Source organism: Schistocerca gregaria, chromosome 3 (assembly GCF_023897955.1).
Source record: "Schistocerca gregaria isolate iqSchGreg1 chromosome 3, iqSchGreg1.2, whole genome shotgun sequence".
Taxonomy (NCBI): domain Eukaryota; kingdom Metazoa; phylum Arthropoda; class Insecta; order Orthoptera; family Acrididae; genus Schistocerca; species Schistocerca gregaria.
The window spans coordinates 592,078,494-592,097,235 of NC_064922.1; the positions used below are offsets into that span (position 1 = coordinate 592,078,494).

At 40.8% G+C, this 18,742-nt stretch overlaps 1 protein-coding gene across 1 annotated transcript in view; it reads left to right on the top strand.

Annotated features, from left to right (window-relative positions):
- LOC126353906 (glutamine-dependent NAD(+) synthetase) overlaps positions 1-18,742 on the top strand; it is a 190,750-nt gene that overhangs the window by 129,497 nt on the left and 42,511 nt on the right. The window contains exon 13 of the mRNA XM_050003134.1: positions 13,945-14,167. Within this exon, the coding sequence (XP_049859091.1) occupies positions 13,945-14,167 (223 nt within the window). The remainder of the gene's footprint in view (positions 1-13,944; positions 14,168-18,742) is intronic.

The following is an 18,742-nucleotide window of genomic DNA, read 5'->3' on the forward strand; positions in this document are numbered from 1 at the left end:
CAATGGGAGGGCATTAATCCATTGTCTTTCAAGGAAACAACTCCTTGACACCTGTACTGCGGGATGGAGACAAACTGCCAGCAGCTCCATTATGCTGTGGGGAGCATTCAAGTGGTCACCCGTGAGCTGAATAGAGCTCGTGCAAGGCACAATGATGGCCGAGGAGTGTCACACACTGGTTGCAGACCATGTAAAGCCTTCATGATGATCATGCTTCCCAACAGCAGGGACATTTTTCAGCAAGATAGTGTGTCATGTCACAAGGCCAGGAGTGTGATGGAGTGGTTCAAGGAGCACAGTGACGTGACGAGTTCCAATTGATGTTCTGGGCCCTCAACTCCCCAGATCTGAACCCAATCAAACACATCTGGGGTGTGATTAAACATGGCATTAGGTAGGTGGTCATAATGTGTTGGCTTATCAGTGTATAGCCTTTGTATATTCCTTCCAGCTTTCAGTTTTCCCTTCTTTACTTGATACTGGCATGTGATCTGAGTTTTGACATTAATTTGATATCGGTGAATACTTTTCCTAATATTTATGGACAATTGGTAAGTTGTAATTATGTAGGTGTGTCTCAGTGGTGAACTGTCTGACTAAAAGTACAAAGACTATTGTTTTGATCACCAGTTACTCCTTGGTTTTCTGTCTTTTATTCATCACTTTCTTCAAGTCTGCCTATATTGGTAAATTTGGAAAAATGCTAAGTTGCACCATGGTTCGGAGGCCACATTAAATTAGAGATACTCATGTAACTAGGTGAACAAGTCAGTTAAAGATAAGAGGAAGGCAACGGCATACCACCTCCAATATTACCATGCCTAGTAAAGTACTGTGGTGTTCAAACCAACCTTTGAGTGGATGATAGCTTTATCTTTAGTTACTTAATGTAAAAATTGGATATTGTCTCTTTACTCAAGGATGATGATAAAAAGTGATACATTTTGGAGCGTTCCTCTGTGTGGTGCATCATTAAAACGTCATATTTTCAGAAATACGTTTGTCTGAACTCACATGTCCCATGGTATGACTGGCTGATAACAGTAAATTGAGTAGATATCAGGCCGATTCTCATGTTTTTGAAGCTAATCAGCCAGATATGTTTTGGAGGGATACAGATCCCTTTGGAATTTAATGAAAAAGCAACTTTCCTTACCAACAGACATATCGCTTGTGATGGAGGCAGTTCAGCTTCCTAGTTCAAAGTAGACTTGCTGTTTTTACATGTAGTGAAGTCTTTGCAGATTGGTGACATAGTGCCTCAGAAGAGAAATTCGACATTATGGCAATGCTTCCTTTCAAAAAACTTTCAACAGCATTGTCCTTAATTTGTTATTTAAAAATTTTAACTTTTTTTTTAAGTGGGTTGGAGTGTGACCAGGTGATGTCAACAACTGCAATGTAATTGAAAGGTATATTTTCATTTTCAACTTGACACCAAAAGTAATGATATAGAACTAAAATAAAGAACATTCTCGAATATTAAGGTGTAAGAACATGAACCAAAATTGACAAGAAAGAGTTATTTTTACCTGCTCCTAATCGTAGCACCAGTGACATTTATCACACCACTGGATTATACACGGAATGTTTGTTGCAAGTGAGTCTACCATATGTATTGTATCTACTTGTGACTTGCTTCTTCTAATTCCATGCTGGTGATGACTTGTGCCGTGTACCTGTCTATGGTCTTGCAGCCTTGTGCGTAACTGTAAGAGAATAGATTCAGTTGCAGACAGGCCAACAAAGAGACTGTTACACATTTAGCTTTCAGCAAACACTTCTTCAAAATAAAGAAAACTTTCCCAGATTCGCGTAAGCAAGCACACCTCACACATGCATTACTGCTATCTCCGGCACCTTGAACCGACATGATGCCGGAGATGGCATTGTGCGTGTGTGTGTGCGCGCGCATGTTCTTTTCTGAAGAATGTTGTTGATATTCCAACCTGGAGTTTCCATTTTTTAACCTTTTGCATAATTTTTTAAAGTATTTATCGGATTTATCGGAACAATCAAGGAAATGTCTGTAAGATCTGGGTATCAGTCAATTCTTGTCCTACTGTTGCACTAATAACCACCACCAGCTGTGCATTCTTCCACTTAGTAGGAACCTTTGCCTGTGGAATGGAACATCAGTGGTTCCCTGTGGAATGGAGTTTCGGTGGCTTAAGTTTTCCATTTCCTATGTACGATATGTAACCCTTTTATATTTGATATCAGTAGACTTGCTTAATAAGGTTTCTTTCAGTTGACGTTTCTTGATATTTGCTGAGATGGCCCTGCTAAACAATTCCACCCAACCATGATGCAGCAGTCTTGCAGAACTTGGTTTACAAGTGAATGAATGGGTGCTGAAAGAGAGCATTTATTTTCTTCCAAGCTACTTGAATGATGTAAACAACTGTACTTTAAACTTTCTGTGCCCACACTTTCTTTTCCAACAAAATTCATATACTAAGCGGCTTGTCAGACCATTGGTAAACATAGGTAACTTGTGCAAGATAAAGACAAGAAGTATATTGCACATAAACCAAATCAACAAGTTGTTTTCTTGCCATCTATTGTGGCAATAACCTTCTCCCCCTTCTTGTCCTTGTCTTCTAAACACCAAGGAAAAAGCAGCCACGCACAGTGGGTGGTGACACTCACTCGCCATCTCGCATTGTAGAAGTGATGAATTCGAGCCCTTCTCCAAATATTATAATAATATCTCACACTGTGAGATTCCCCTACACTTACTTACGTATTACTAAACATCATGAACATCTTTCATCGCAAATTTTTTAAGTGGAACATGGCATCCAAAAATTTTATATCACCCTTCGCCTGCAAGAGGCAATCTATTCACTTAGGTAATACCTATTTGATCTCTTAAGGCTCTTAGCCACTCCTGCTTCACTATATCTCAGTAAATATTTAAGCATAGGCTAGCTACCTCCCTTCTTTTATATACCCAAGGAGCTAATTGCTGATCTGTTAATTCAATCTGCGATTGCTAATTGCATATTTTAGCCATTTATGAAATCAAGCATGCACAGAAATGCTGCATGTTTACTTCGACACTAACTTTGTAATTTCTTCACCTGTACTAATTTGGAGAACAATTCATGAATGGGAACAATTACTTGCTTCTACATCACCTTCTTTGTGCACATACTTCTTAATAACCTTTCTGTTTAAGATGTCAATGTTCCTTTACCAATCCCCCTCCCACACTAATTCGGTTAAGGTCATTCCTTCTACAGATTCATCTGAGCTAGGTGTAAGTCACCTCGTCCATGGATCCATGGATCCATCTGTCCTTTATTCCCCAACACCTTCATTAAGTTTTGAACACTGCTCCACAAACACTCACCAATCTGTGAAGCATCCTACCCTTACTCTCCCTATTCGTTAAATGAAGAGGTTGCTCCTTAGGGGCAAGCTGACCATCCACTTCTCTCCCCTCCCCACCGTACTGTCTCTCCACTCCTTCCTCTGTAATGTGTTTTGTTTCCTAGCTTGCTTTATTGAATGAAGGAATAAGGTTAGTAGGAGTGCTTAAAGAAATCATGGTTTGATAGAGTACCTATTACCTACGATATGTTTTATTTAATTATCACAGGTGGAGTTTACAGTACGTTTAATGCCGGAACAAAATCTCTACACACAGACAAATGCAAGCAGTTAAGTAAATTTTCATCACTGATGTTTGCTCTTAACCGAGACTGATTAATTTTCATAGCAGAAAAAAAATCTCACAAACGTATGTCGAGCCAAATATTGACATTATCTTCATGGCTTCACGATGGAGACGAGGAAACTTTTGCTGTGGAAGGTCGTGATAAGTCTGTTGCACGTCTTGCCAATAGGAACTTGTCTCTCAGACGAGAATTACACTGTAGATCTATTGCAAATTGGGATGAATATCATCTACAGAAACAGCAAATGGTCTCGAGAACCATTCAAAAGCTTGGGACAAATGATATATCTCCAAATCGCTTGAGAAATTCCTCTTTTATTACACCAAGTACGGAAACATATGCTTTGCAATGAAGAGAGTGTGGGGAAATGCACTGCATTCCCTGACAACAGCTGTCGTTCCCACAGCTCAAGCTTGCTAGTGAAAGCTTGCACCTTTCCAGCCATTTCACGAATTATCTGATTTTCTCCTTGTAAACTTGTGTTCAATGCATTCATGTATCCGGTAATGTCCACTAAAAATGCAAGGTTGGCAACCCACTATGTATCTTCTAACTTGGGATCGTACCTTCCTTTGTCCTTTAAAAACTGATTTATTAGTATTCTCAGCTCAAAAAAATCTTTAGAGTACATTACCGCATCTAAGCCAGTGGACTTCACTGTGGTATGGTATGTCACCGTACTTTCCCCAGTTTCATCTAAATATGAGTGAAACTGTCTATGTGTAAACCCGTGGGATCTCAAATAATTAACTGCCCGAATAACCACTTGCATGACATCCCCCAATTTTGCTGCTTTTTCATGGCGTACTTCTTGGTGCAAAATGCAGTGGATGCTGCACAATGATTATTCTGTACGCTGTAGCGTTTTTATTGGTAATCCAACAAATCCCACTTGTTCCCCTTTCATTGCAGGTGCTCAGTCTGTTGTCACTGACACCAAACATTCGCAGCTTAAGCCAGCTGAATCGACAGCTCCTTCAACAGCTTTTAGGATGTTGGCGCCAGTGGTGGTGCTTTTTAAAGGTATCATATCTAAAAAAAAATCCAGTTATGTGCAGAGCAGTGCGATGGAAAATGCAATGAACTCCTGTACTGCCCTACTTAATTGACGGTAAATGTCACTTGCCATGGCACTTATACGACGACTTAGTCAGCTGAGAAAGAGTGATAGCTCGAAACTGATTCGCTTTCAGTGGGCAAAGTAAATCAGCAGTGTCATTGATGCACTCGTTTATAAACTCACCTTCAGCAAATGGTTTTCCAGCTCTCGCTATATTAAGCACAATCTTATAACTTGCATGTATCCCTGGGCTATCATTGTTGTCGTCCTGAAAAGTTGAAAACAGTGCTCCATAAAATGTTAACTCAGTTAGATGAGAAACATAACGAAAGGAAGTCGCACATCTCTCATAACAAAAGCAACTTGCGTCAGATTCATCTAGTATTGTCAGATCGCTCTTCTTAAGCTCTGTCAATTTCCCCATCGCTCAGATCCCGACAATAAATTGTACTCATCCTTGTGAAATTTATTATAATGCCGTTCAATACTAAATTTCTGCTGTCCAGTGGGAGAATACTGCCACATATTAAACATTTCGAATTTTCATGTTTTTGCACAAAGAAAAAATGATTTTCCCATTCCTCTTTAAAAGATAGCAAATCTCCACCTTTCTGTTTCCTTGATTCACTCTGCATTTTCCGGTTCTTGAAATACAACGTTCACTACCCAATGGTCACTTCGCATCAATGTCCGCAACCTGTCGGCTGTCGCCACTGCCCCCGTCGACGATTGCACACGAGCAGCACATGTGCAGCACTGTGCGCTCATGAGGCGCGTGCAACGTTTGCCCGCCCCTGCCTTAGCATATGGTGCTCAGTCTTGTTGAACAGTGTTGTGCACCTCCAAGACGGTAGGTGCACAACATTCCATCCGAGCCATACCATAGCAGGTCTGCAGGCCAATGATTTCAAAGTACTCATGACATCAACGTAAAAGAGGCATCTGGTTGAAATTTTATGATGTTTATTTGCAAACGCTGTAGTTGAATAGTTGTGGATATTCCAGGCAAGACAACACTGAGGGTTTTTGTCCTGTTACTGGGATGTAAACATGTTGCTTTTGGCTGTGCAAGTGACTAATTTGTGGGTGTTGTGTAGAAGGCAGCACCTGTTCAAACTGTGCAGTCTGGTTGGTCTTGCATCAGTTTGTCTTCAAACAGGGACACTCTTGTCTTTGTTACTGTGTGGACACACACACACACACACACACACACACACACACACACACACACACACACACACACTGCTTATTGGGTGGTGGATGAAAATGGTCATGCTGCCCACCATTTGTACAATCATTGGTTTCCTAATCATGACTACAAGATCAACACACATTTACTGGCATCCACAAGTCCCTACAAGAGCCAAGTCCACTTCAGATAGATTTTCTACTGACCGAGTCTCATAATAGCACATGTGCATTTAAGGCCTGCTTCGAAACCTGATGTATACATTTTGTGTTACATGTGCGAAGGCCTGACAGGCACTGTCATAAATTCACAGTGTGTGCACTAGGGCTTGCAGAGGAGCCATTACCACTGCTGGAAAACATATCCTCAACAAGATAATGATGTGTTGCATGGGAAATTGGTGTTAGCCATTCCACAATTTGGTGTGTGTGGCATGGAGGCGATTTTGGTCCTTACTCCTTTCAGAAGATTCAAACCCTTAAACCAGACGATTTTCCACATCAAACTGAATTCTGCCAGTGGTTTTTGTGAAGGTGTGCCATTCTGCAGCTTTCCAAACTATGTGCTTTTTACGGATGAGGCATCCTTTTCCGCGAGAGGGTATGTTCATCAGACACCGTCAACGCGTGTGCGCATGGGAAAATGCGCACGCCACCTTTGTTTGTGGTCACAAAGATCACTTCACTATGGACATTTGGGCCAGCTTGGTCAGTCCATACATGTTCTCCCAGCAACTGAACACAAAGAAATACTTATGTTAAGTCCCATAGTGCTCAGAGCCAAAGAAATACTTAATATTTTTATGAGAGACTCTGAAAGAGTTGTTGGAACATTTTCCACTCAACATGCAGCAGCATATGTGATACCAACAGAACGAAATACCTGCGCACTTCGCACATGCAATGTGAATGCATTTGGATGAAACCTTTGGTGAGAACTGGATGGGGTGCGGTGGACCAGTGGCATGGCCTGCACGTTCCTCCAATGTAATACCCATTGCTTTTTTTCTTCTGGGGACACCAAAAATCTGGAGTCTGTGGAACACCCATTGAGACTGATGAAGACCAGATGTTGTTGTGGTCTTCAATCCAAGGAATGGTTTGATGCAGCTCTCTATGCTACTCTATCCTGTGCAAGAGTTTTCATGCAGGAGTCTGCAACCTACATCCTTCTGTATCTGCTAAGTGTGTTCATCTATTGGTCTCCCTCTAAGATTTTTACCCTCCACACTTCCCCTCAAGTACTAAATTGGTGATCCCTTGATGTCTCTGAACGTGTCCTACCAACTAATCCCTTCTTTTAGTCAGGTTGTACCACAAATTTCTCTTCTCCCCAATTCTGTTCAGTACCTTCTCATTAGTTACATGATCTGCCCATCATATCTTCAGAATTTTTCTGTAGCACCATGTTTCAAAAGCTTCTATTCTCTTCTTGTCCAAACTATTTATAGTCCATGTTTCACTTCCATACATAGCTACACTCCATACAAATTCTTTCACAAAGGACTCCCTGACACTTACATCTATACTTGATGTTAACAAATTTCTCTTCTTCAAAAACACTTTCCTTGTCTACATTGTACATCCTCTCTACTTCAACCACCATCAATTATTTTGATCATCTACTGCTTTGTGTCTCATTTCCTAATCTAATCCCCTGAGCATCATCTGACTACATTCCATTTCCTCATTTTGCTTTTGTTGATGTTCATCTTATATCCTCATTTCAAGACACTGTCCGTTCCATTCAACTGTTTTTCCAGGTCCTTTGCTGTCTGACAGAATTACAATGTTCTCAGCAAACCTCAAATTTATTTCTTCTCCATGGATTTTAATTCCTACTCCTAATTTTTCTTTTGTTTCCTTTACTGCTTGCACAATATGCAGATTGAATAACATCGGAGAGTGGCTACAACCCTGTCTCACTCCTTTCCCAACTACTGCTTCCCTTTCATGCCCCTCGGCTCTTATAACTGCCATCTGGTTTCTGTACAAATTGTAAATATCCTTTTGCACCCTGTATTTTACCCCTGCCATAGATGATATCGTGGACCCAATTGCCATCGCCAACACCTTGTGCCGCTATTTTGCACACATTTTGAGCTTTTCCCACTATCACCCTGCCTTCCTTCACCGGAAATGAGCAGCGGTGGCTTGGGTGATACCCTTCTCTTTTCAAAATCGTGAGTGCTACAATGCTGCCTTTACTATGAGGGAACCGGATCATGCTCTCAGATCATCCCAATCCTCCGCTCTAGGGCCAGACGCTGTCGATGTTCAGATGTTGCAACACCCCTCTCTTGCAGGCAAGCACTTTCTGCTTAAAACATACAACCGCATCTGGGCAGAGGGCACATTTCCCGGATGTTGGCACAAAGCCACCATCATACCCATACCTAAGCCTGGTAAGGACAAAAAAACTTCCTTCTAGCTACTGTGCCATCTCTCTCACCAGCTGTGTTTGCAAGGTGATGGAATGTATGATTCATGCCCAGCTGGTATGGTGGCTAGAGTCTCGCAATTTACTAATGACTGCACAGTGTGGATTTTGAGCGCGGCATTCTGCAGTTGACCATCTCGTTACTTTGTCCACCCATGCCATGAATGGTTTTCTGCAGAAATCCCAGACTGTGGCCAAATTTTTCGATTTGGAGAAAGCCTAAGACACCTGCTGGAGAAACTGGTATCCTCTGTACTCTTTACATGTGAAGCTTCTGTGGTCGCCTGCTCTGTTTCCTTCAAGAATTTTTAAGACAGTTCTCCGAAGACCTTTCTAACTGAGCAGCAACTTCAGCAATGTCTTGATCGTCTTTATTCCTGGAGCATTGACAACAGCTATTGTTTTTCCACTGACAAAACCATCTGTATGAATTTCTGATGTCGCAAATGGTCTCCACCATCTTTGTCTTGGGCCTGTTGCCCTTCTGTACGTTGAAACCATGGAATCCCTGAGGCACATGCTCGGTAGGAAACACTCCTGGTACTCCCATGTGTCTTACCTGGCAGCCCGCTGTACATGGTTCCTCAATGTTCCTCTTGTCCTCAATGGTACTTCCTGGGGTGCTGATTGAACCACCCTCCTCGGTTTGTACTGATTCCTTGCACATTCGAAACTAGACTATGGGTGCTTCGTTTATTCGTCTGCCCATCCATTCCTCTTATGCCGTCTCAACACGATCCACCATTGTGGCATCCATTTGGCCACACAAGCCCAGTTGAGCATCTATATGGACTCATCAGCATTTAATTTCTTCTTCTTTCTAGTACTCAAAACAAATGACATGCTTGGAACTAGAGTACCATTAGGCTGTTTAGCCAACAGTCCTGTAAATACTCCATGTCTTCCGAGTCAGAATGTTAGCATCAGGAAAAACTTAAAGGCCACCATAATCTGCTTGATTGCCCCATACAACAGCAAGTGTGAGCCAAGTACTACCTCCAAACACTGCTTGTACATCACAGGTAAAGTTGAGATAGAGTCCACGAAAAACATTCGGACCTCCAATCAATTGCTGTTTATTAAATTGACCAGCAAGGTCAATATCAATGGCTTTCAAACTGCGATAGACAGGTACACTGCGCCACCAGCGACGACGCCATGCACGTTGCAGAGGCATTGCTGTGGCACGTTAACACAAGTGAACGCAGCGGAGACTACAGGACTGTTCACAGCCTCGCCAGCAGCTAAGTCCTATTCAAGGTCACCTGCCTAGCGAGCAACCAAGAGGGCCATCTTTTTTTAAAAAAAAAAAAATTCACGAGCGGTCTGGTGCAACCAATAATCACCTCAATCAAAATCTTTTTTTAGAAAGGAAATAAGGAAAGGAGATAACGATCTTTATTGTCTATAATAAATCATACAATCTCCGTTGATCTTTATTTTACAATTGCCATTACCAACGCTGGGTGTTGGCTTGCTACGTTCACTTGTGTTAACGTGCCACAGCAATGCCTCTGCAACGTGCATGGCGTCGTTGCTGGTGGCGCAGTGTACCTGTCTATCGCAGTTTGAAAGCCATTGATATTGACCTTGCTGGACAATTTAATAAACAGCAATTGATTGGAGGTCCGAATGTTTTTCGTGGACTCCATCTCAACTTTACCTGTGATGTGCTGAACTACCACTGTCATACCGCCATGACTTCCTTCTCAGCAGGTATTCATGTTGTTTGTCTGCATGCATGGCCACCCATCCTATGCCTCCTTCTTTGATGATTCCTTTGACCATGTGAAGGTGCCCATGTTAATCTTGGCCTTCATTCACTTCCTAAGGACACTACTCCAGCAATTCTGTCACTTTCAGTTTCAAGACCTTCGCATGGAATTTTGCGATAGTACCTTTGTGTACACTGATGGCTCTCGGACTGACCATGGTGTTGGGTGTGCCTTCATCATTGGTGCCCACGTCTTAAGATATTGGCTTCTGGCACACTGCTCAGCATTTATAGCCGAGCTCTTCGACCTGTATCAGGCCACGAAATACATCCAGCGACAATGACTTTTCAATTGTGTCTTCTGCTCACACACACTCAGTGGGCTTCAAAGTCTGTGTGGTGTACACTGCCCATCCCTTAGTGCAACAGATCCAGGAAAACTGCCACTTACTCACTTTTGGTGGAGCCAAACGAGGGTGCTGCCAAGGCTGCAGTCCTCGTGCCTCAGCCCACTAGCTCATATATTCCCTCCAATGATCTCTGTGTTACCGTCCATCAGGAGGTGGTGTTCCCTTCAAGGGAATTAAGCTGAGGATTTCCAAGCCTCTCCTAGCAGCTTGGACGACGTCCTCTCGGCCCTCCCGCCAGGAGGAAGTCATTTTAACGCAGTTGCATATTGGGCGCTGCCTTTTTAGCCATCTACATATGATAAGTGGCGCTCCCCCACCACTTTGTACACATTGTGCCTGAGTTTAACTGACAAAATGTCCATTTTTTAACCGTTTACATCCTTGTTTGGGTTTGCCGTCTGAGTTAACGGTCATTTTAGCAAATGACGCGCAGGCTGTCGACCACGTTTCACTTTCTGTCCGTCTAAGCAATATGGCAAGGCTATTTAATTTTTAGTTCTGGACCTCCGTTTCTGTATGTTGTTTTAGTAGCCCTAGCTCCACATACCTGTTTTCAGCTGTCTTCTCTTACGTTAATTGGGATTGACATTGTCATTTTTTAACTCCTCTCTGTTTTAGTCTTTCGTAATTTTGATGTGGGTGGGTATGACCCCGTTCATTTTTGTGCCCTAAAACAAAACAAAACGCCACACGCCCCTGCCACCTTTAGAATTTGAAAGAGAGTATTCCAGTCAACATTGTCAAAAGATTCTCCAAGTCAAAAATTCTCGAAATGTAGGTTTGCCTTTCCTTAACTTATCTTCTAAGATAAGTTGTAGTGTTCCAAAATTTCTACGGAATCCAAACTGATCTTCCCTGATGTCGGCTTCTACCAGTTTTTCCATTCGTTGTAAAGAATTTGTGTTAGTGTGTTACAACCGTGACTTATTAAACTGATAGTTCGGTAATTTTCACAGCTGTCAGCACCTGCTTTCTTTGAGATTGGAATTATTATATTCGTCTTGAAGTCTGAGGGTATTTTGCCTGCCTCATACTTATTGCTCACCAGTTGGAAGAGTTTGTCGTGCCTGGCTCTCCCAAGGCTGTCAATAGTTCTAATGGAATGTTGTCTACTCCCGTGCCCTTGTTTTGACTTTGGTCTTTCAGTACTCTGTCAAATTCTTCACACAGTATATCTCCCTTCTCATTTTCCTCTATGTCCTCTTCCATTTCCACAATACTGCCCACAAGTACATCTCCCTTGTATAGCCCCTCTATAGACTCTCTACACCTTTCTGCTTTCTCTTTTTTTGCTTAGGACTGGTTTTCCATCTGAGCTCTTGATTTTCATACAGGTGGTTCTCTTTACTCCAAAGGTCTCTATAATTTCCCTGTAAACATTTATGTTCCCTTTCAGTTGCTTCATTAATTGCGCTTTTATATTTTCTCCTTTCCTTGATGAAATTAAATATCTGTTCTGTTACCCAAGGATTTCTATTATCCCTCGTCTTTTTACCTACTTGATCCTCTGCTGGTTTCACCATTTCATCTCTCAAAGCTATCCATTCTTCTCCTATGGTGTTCTTTTCCTGTGTTCTTGTCAATCATTCCTTAATGCTCCCTCTGAAACCCTCTACAACCTCCAGTTCTTTCAGTTTATCCAGGTCCCATCTCCTTAAATTTCTGCCCCCCCCCCTTTTCTTTCTTCAGTTTTAATATGCAGTTCATAAAGAATAAATTGTGGTCAGGGTCTACATCTGCCCCTGCAAACATCTTACAATTTAAAATCTGGTTCCTAAATCTCTGTCTAACCATGATATAATCAGTATGAAACCTTCTGATATTTCCAGGTCTCTTCCCATGTATACAATGTTCTCGCATGACTCTTAAACCAAGTGTTATCTTTGATTAAATTATGTTCTGTGCAAAATTGTACTAGATGGTTTGCTCTTTTATTGCTTTCCCCCAGTCCGTATTCCTCTACTACTTCCCCTTCTCTTCCTTTCCCTAATGTTGAATTCCAGTCCCTCATAACTGTTAAATATTCAGCTCCTTGAACCATCTGAATAATTTCTTTTATCTCATCATACATGTCCTCAATCTGTTCCTCATCTGTGGAGCTAGTTGGCATATAAACTTGTATATGTAGTTCTGAAATAAGAATATGATGTTGAGGAGGAGGAGGAGGAGGAGGAGGAGATACAGTTTCATTTTTATTGTACTCGTCAAATTATTGTATGAACACAACAGACATTGTGCAGAGGAAGTGTCATGCAGAAAATTTTCTTCATGGGTCTGCCTACCATTTCCCATAGATCTTCTGGTTCTACTTTTATCATAGTCATCGTCATCTGTATTATTATTATTATTATTATTATTATTATTATTATTATTATTATTACTACTACTACTACTATGAGGGTTGGAACTTATAGTTGCAACTATTTATTCACAACCAAGGACTTGAGTCATATTACTGTTCGTTTTTGGAGCATCACCTGTGATTAGCTTTGCAAAAGAAGAGGCAAAACTTTCTGCGCAACCCACCCACCATTTTGCACGACAGTGCGTGGTTGCATAAAGCGAAAACTGTGGCTGAACTGATCGGTCGATGGGACTGGGAAGTACTGTACCGTACTCCCCTGCCTTAAGCTCTTGTGACTTTGATTTGATTCCGAAGATGAAGGAGCCACTCCATAGCATTCGCTTCAGAACTGTTCTAGGCAGTAGAACGCTCCATTCGCACCATCAACAGAACAGACTCTGCTAACGGTATACTATGCCTTCCACATCACTGGCAACTGGTTCTACACAACACTGGTGACTACTTTGAAGGACAGTAACTGGTGCAAACATGCAACTCTTTTGTATCGGTTGTGAACAAATAGTAGCAACTATTTAAGTTTTATTATTATTATTGCTATGTTATGGATCTCCATGCTAGTCTGTTCTGCACATCATCATCCTCTCTCCACAACTACCGCAACCTACAACCATTTGAACCCGCTTACTGTGTTCAAGCCTTGGTCTTTCTCTACAGTTTTTATCCTCCCATACTTCCTTCCATTACTAAACTGACAATTCGTTGATACCTCAGGATGTGTCCTATCGACTGATCTCTTCTTGTAATCAAATTGTACCATAAATTTCTTTTTTCCACAGATTGATCCAGTACCACCTCATTTGTTGCTTCTAACCATCTAATCTTCAGCATTCTTCTGTAACACTACATTTCAAAAGCTTCTATTCACTTCTTGTCTGATTAATTACTGCCTATGTTTCACTTCCATACAAGACTACACCTCAGAAAAATATCTCCAGAAAAGACTTCCCAAAACTCAAATTTGTAATTTCTTTTTTTTCCAGAAATGTTTTTCTTGCTAGTGCTAATCTCCATTTACATATACAGCTTAAAGTATCCTTAAAATGACATCACTTTGAGCGTGTATTGTTATCTTTCATTTCAGATTTGAATTACCTGTACTTAAGGAAATCCTTGCAGCTCCACCCACAGCTGAGCTTGAACCCTTAGCAGATGGTCAGCTTGCACAAACTGATGAACAGGATATGGGAATGACCTACGCAGAACTAAGTGAATTTGGGCGTCTGCGAAAACAAAATTTCTGTGGGCCGTATTCCATGTTCTGCAAACTTATTCACACATGGCGTGACACTTGCACTCCAGAACAGGTGAGCTCTGCTGTGATATTCTAGCTTTTATGTATAGGCCAAATAGAGTTTTAAATTTTAGGTTTTATTTGTTATTGTAGGATACAAACAATAATGTTGGTCTACTCCTGAGCTGTATTCTGTGATGTTAACTTACAATCATCTAGGCATTTATAAGTAGCAGAAAAGATAATTTGGACAATATTTTTCTCATCATATGTTGTCAGCATTTTTGTTTGTAATTTTGAACTTCAGATTTATGCTAGCACACTGAAAAATTCCTGTCTGTGTAGTGCAACAGTAAACTCTAATTTTACTGTTTACATAATGGCTTACTAAACAGATGAAGATTTTTAGTTCCAGAATCTGGGCGTACAGATGATTAAATAGAGAATACGTTGGGACTTGGAGTCTCCTTCCTTATGTTTGTGGTCAGTCTGTGACATTCACCTGCTTTATTTCTTTGTCGATTGTCCTCTGTGTCGACGTGCCTGGTTGTGATACTGGCTGAAAAAATAGGGGGTGGAAGTGCAGAACTGTCTGCTGTATATGATGTAGCAGATGCACAGTTGCATTTCACAGTTGTTTACTTTCACTGTTCACAACCCTCCAATAGTACAGTTATATGACCAGTGCTCTATTGTTTAACTTTCAATAAGCCTCATTAATAGGTTGCAGGCAAACATCCACATACTGCTACAATAGTTTTCTCTTGAACGTCTACGAGTACTAACAACCTAACCACGCAGTTCAGTCTTTAATTTAACTTTAACAGACACTGTCATTGCTTTATCACACGGCCTATTGGTGTAACACGTATTTCATGATTAGGTTGATGCATTTCTTGTCTGAAAATCGGCCATGGACTGACTGACTCGGGACCAAATATTGGGCCCTTACATAGCCTCACAATAATAGCTGCTGAAACTACACACTGTTCGACATTTAATTTACAGAAATTATAATTAAAACTAACTTCATTCAATTAACTGAATACATAGAAAACTTCTTCATTTTGACGATTTCTTGTACTAAAAGAGTTAGGGCAAATTATTTGTTTAAATGATGAAATTAACAGACATCATTGCGCAAACTATACTTTTGACAAAACTATTAATTAATTTGCTAACATGGTTTCGAATAGGGCCAAATAGATCATTTAAGAATACTATTAGTTGTTCCGCCAAATGTTTATAATTAGTACCGAATTTGTTTGTTAATAAGTCAACAATAGAATTTAAGTTACGAGGACTATCCACAAAGTACATTACGTTTTGGAATTAAAAATAAATAAAGTATTGGAAATTTTTTTTATTATATACAGATGAAAGCCACACTTAAATACTACTTTTCTACATAGTTGCCATTTAAATTAAGGCACTTATCGTAGCGATGGACGAGCTTGAAAATTCCTTTGTCGTAAAATTCAGCCGCCTGCACCTTCAACCACGTGGTTACCTCTTCTTCTGGGACAGAAAAGGTGTGATTTTTGTGGATTTCCTGGAAAGAGGCACTACAATAAACTCTCAAAGGTATTGCCAAACTCTGCACAACCTCAGAAGAGCAATACAAAACAAGCACAAGGGAAAGTTGGGCTCAAATCTTGCTGATTCATGACAACGCCCGGGCCCACACGGAAAATGCCACTCTTGAAGTTCTCGAATCTTTTCAGTGGGAGTTGTTTCCTCATCCGCCATACAGTCCCAACCTGGCACTGAACGACTTCCACTTATTCCCAGCAATGAAGAAGTGGTTGGCTATGCAGCATTTTAATGACAACGCACAGCTTCAAGAAGAGGTAACCACGTGGTTGAAGGTGCAGGCGGCTGAATTTTACGACGAAGGAATTTCCAAGCTTGTCCATTGCTACGATAAGTGCCTTAATTTAAAAGGCAACTATGTAGAAAAGTAGTATTTAAGTGTGGCTTTCATCTGTATATAATAAAAAAATTCCAATACTTTATTTTTAATTCCAAAACATAATGTACTTTGTGGATAGCCCTTGTATTACTGATTTCACCCTATAACAAGACACTAACTAGGAATAGTCAAAATCAATTAGAAAATCAGTTACATACATAAAACTATGCACAAAATTAGATCTGGTGTTATTTTCTTTAAAACTGAGGGCCAACCTTTCTCTTTTGTGAAAATGCAGATTATACTGTTTAGTATGTTAATGGTAATTCATCAAAAATGAATTTTAAGGAGCCAAATGGCAAAACAAGAGGGGAAGTAAAAATATCATCACCCTCTCATTGGATTGACCAGGTAATTGCAGATAGCTAACTGGGCAATCCAATGACTATCAGTGATCACAGAAATTGGGTTGAACAATGTACACACACACACACACACACACACACACACACACACACACACACACACACACACAATTATGTACGAAATCTTATCAAATCTACATTATACATGTTTTTCCAAGTTTATACTTACATGAGCTGGCCTTATCAAAATCCCTCATAAAAAATATTTACATTAAGTGTACTGTACAATTGCACAAAATATCCACAGGCTGTATTTTTAATAGGAATTAGGCATCTTTATCATAAGTGATGTCCTTTTGAGGTAAGCAAAGATTACATTATGAGATATATATCACTTTGTACACGTCCTGTCTTGCTAAACAAAATAAATCCTAATGGGCTGCAAAAAGTTTAATTAAACTGTGCATTGCAGTTCACTTTTTTCACAGAAAATTTCACTTGCTCGAAGTTCAGTATTTTTCACAAGCACTTTCACACTTTAAATGAGCTGTTACACATTTTCTTACCAAGTTGCCCACGCCTTCAACAGGTCCAAGTGACAGTTAGATGAAAGCAAGATATATTTGATACTTCTTTCACAAATACTGTTTTCTATTAATGCTTCAAAGCCAATTTCATTCAAACAACAAATTTTAAGCCCCCCACCCTCCCCAGCACAATGAGTTTAATCTCCAGTATTGGCTAACACAGGCAAAGTAATAAGAAAAATCGCACTGGGAACAGAGTTTTACTATGGCATGTTGTTTTTCATTGATCAAAGGTGTTTGAATCATTTATGGAAAACAGATTTTTTTACAAGTAGACCAAATGTGATCCATATTTGTACTACTAAGGATAAAAGAATATAACTGTCAATGTTAGGTGTTAATAATTTAAATGTATCGTATGTAGTTTAATATATGGGTTTTGTTATACTAACACAATGTACCTGGCATAATTACATTTGCCACAGTACAGATATTGCGCCATTCTAGCTTTCGTAACCAATGGTTGCTTCTTCAGGAAAGATGGAAGGAGAGGGAAAGACGAAAGGATGTGGGTTTTAAGGGAGAGGGTAAGGAGTCATTCCAATCCCGGGAGCGGAAAGACTTACCTTAGGGGGAAAAAAGGATAGGTTTATACTCGCACGCGCCAACACACACACACACACACACACACACACACACACACACACACACACACATATATATCGTGTGTGTGTGGGGGGGGGGGGGCGTATATACCTATCCTTTTTTCCCCCTAAGGTAAGTCTTTCCGCTCCCGGGATTGGAATGACTTCTTACCCTCTCCCTTAAAACCCACATCCTTTCGTCTTTCCCTCTCCTTCCCTATTTCCTGAAGAAGCAACCACTGGTTGCGAAAGCTAGAAATTTTGTGTGTGTGTTTGCGTGTTATTTTATTGATTCCAAGACTTACCAAGCGGGAAAGCGCCGGCAGACAGGCACATGAACAAAACACACACACAGAATTACGAGCTCTCGCAACTGGCAGTTGCTTTGTCAGGAAAGAGGGAAGGAGAGGGAAAAATGAAAGGATGTGGGTTTTATATATATGTGGGAAAGAAACTTCCACATGGGAAAAATATATTAAAAACAAAGATTCCAAGACTTACCAAGCGGGAAAGCGCCGGCAGACAGGCACATGAACAAAACATGTCTGCTTAAATATGTCTGCTTGTGTCTGTGTATGTGCGGATGGATGGTGTGCGTGAGTGTACACCTGTCCTTTTTTCCCCCTAAGGGAAGTCTTTCCGCTCCCGGGATTGGAATGACTCCTTACCCTCTCCCTTAAAACCCACATCCTTTCGTCTTTCCCTCTCCTTCCTGAAGAAGCAACCATCGGTTGCGAAAGCTAGTAATTCTGTGTGTGTGTTTGTGTGTTTGTTCATGTGCCTGTCTGCCGGCGCTTTCCCGCTTGGTAAGTCTTGGAATCTTTGTTTTTAATATATATATATAAAGTTGATGTGACTTACCAAACAAAAGCGCTGGCAGGTCGATAGATACACAAACATACACACAAAATTCAAGCTTTCGCAACCAATGGTTGCTTCTTCAGGAAAGAGAGAAAGACGAAAGGATGTGGGTTTTAAGGGAGAGGGTAAGGAGTCATTCCAATCCCAGGAGCGCAAAGACTTACCTTAAGGGAAAAAAAGGACAGGTACACACTCGCGCACACAGACATATCCATCTGCACATACACAGATACAAGCAGACATTTGGAAAGGCAAAGAGTTTGGGCAGAGATGTCAGTCGAGGCGGAAGTACAGAGGCAAAGATGTTGTTGAAAGACAGGTGAGGTATGAGCGGCGGCA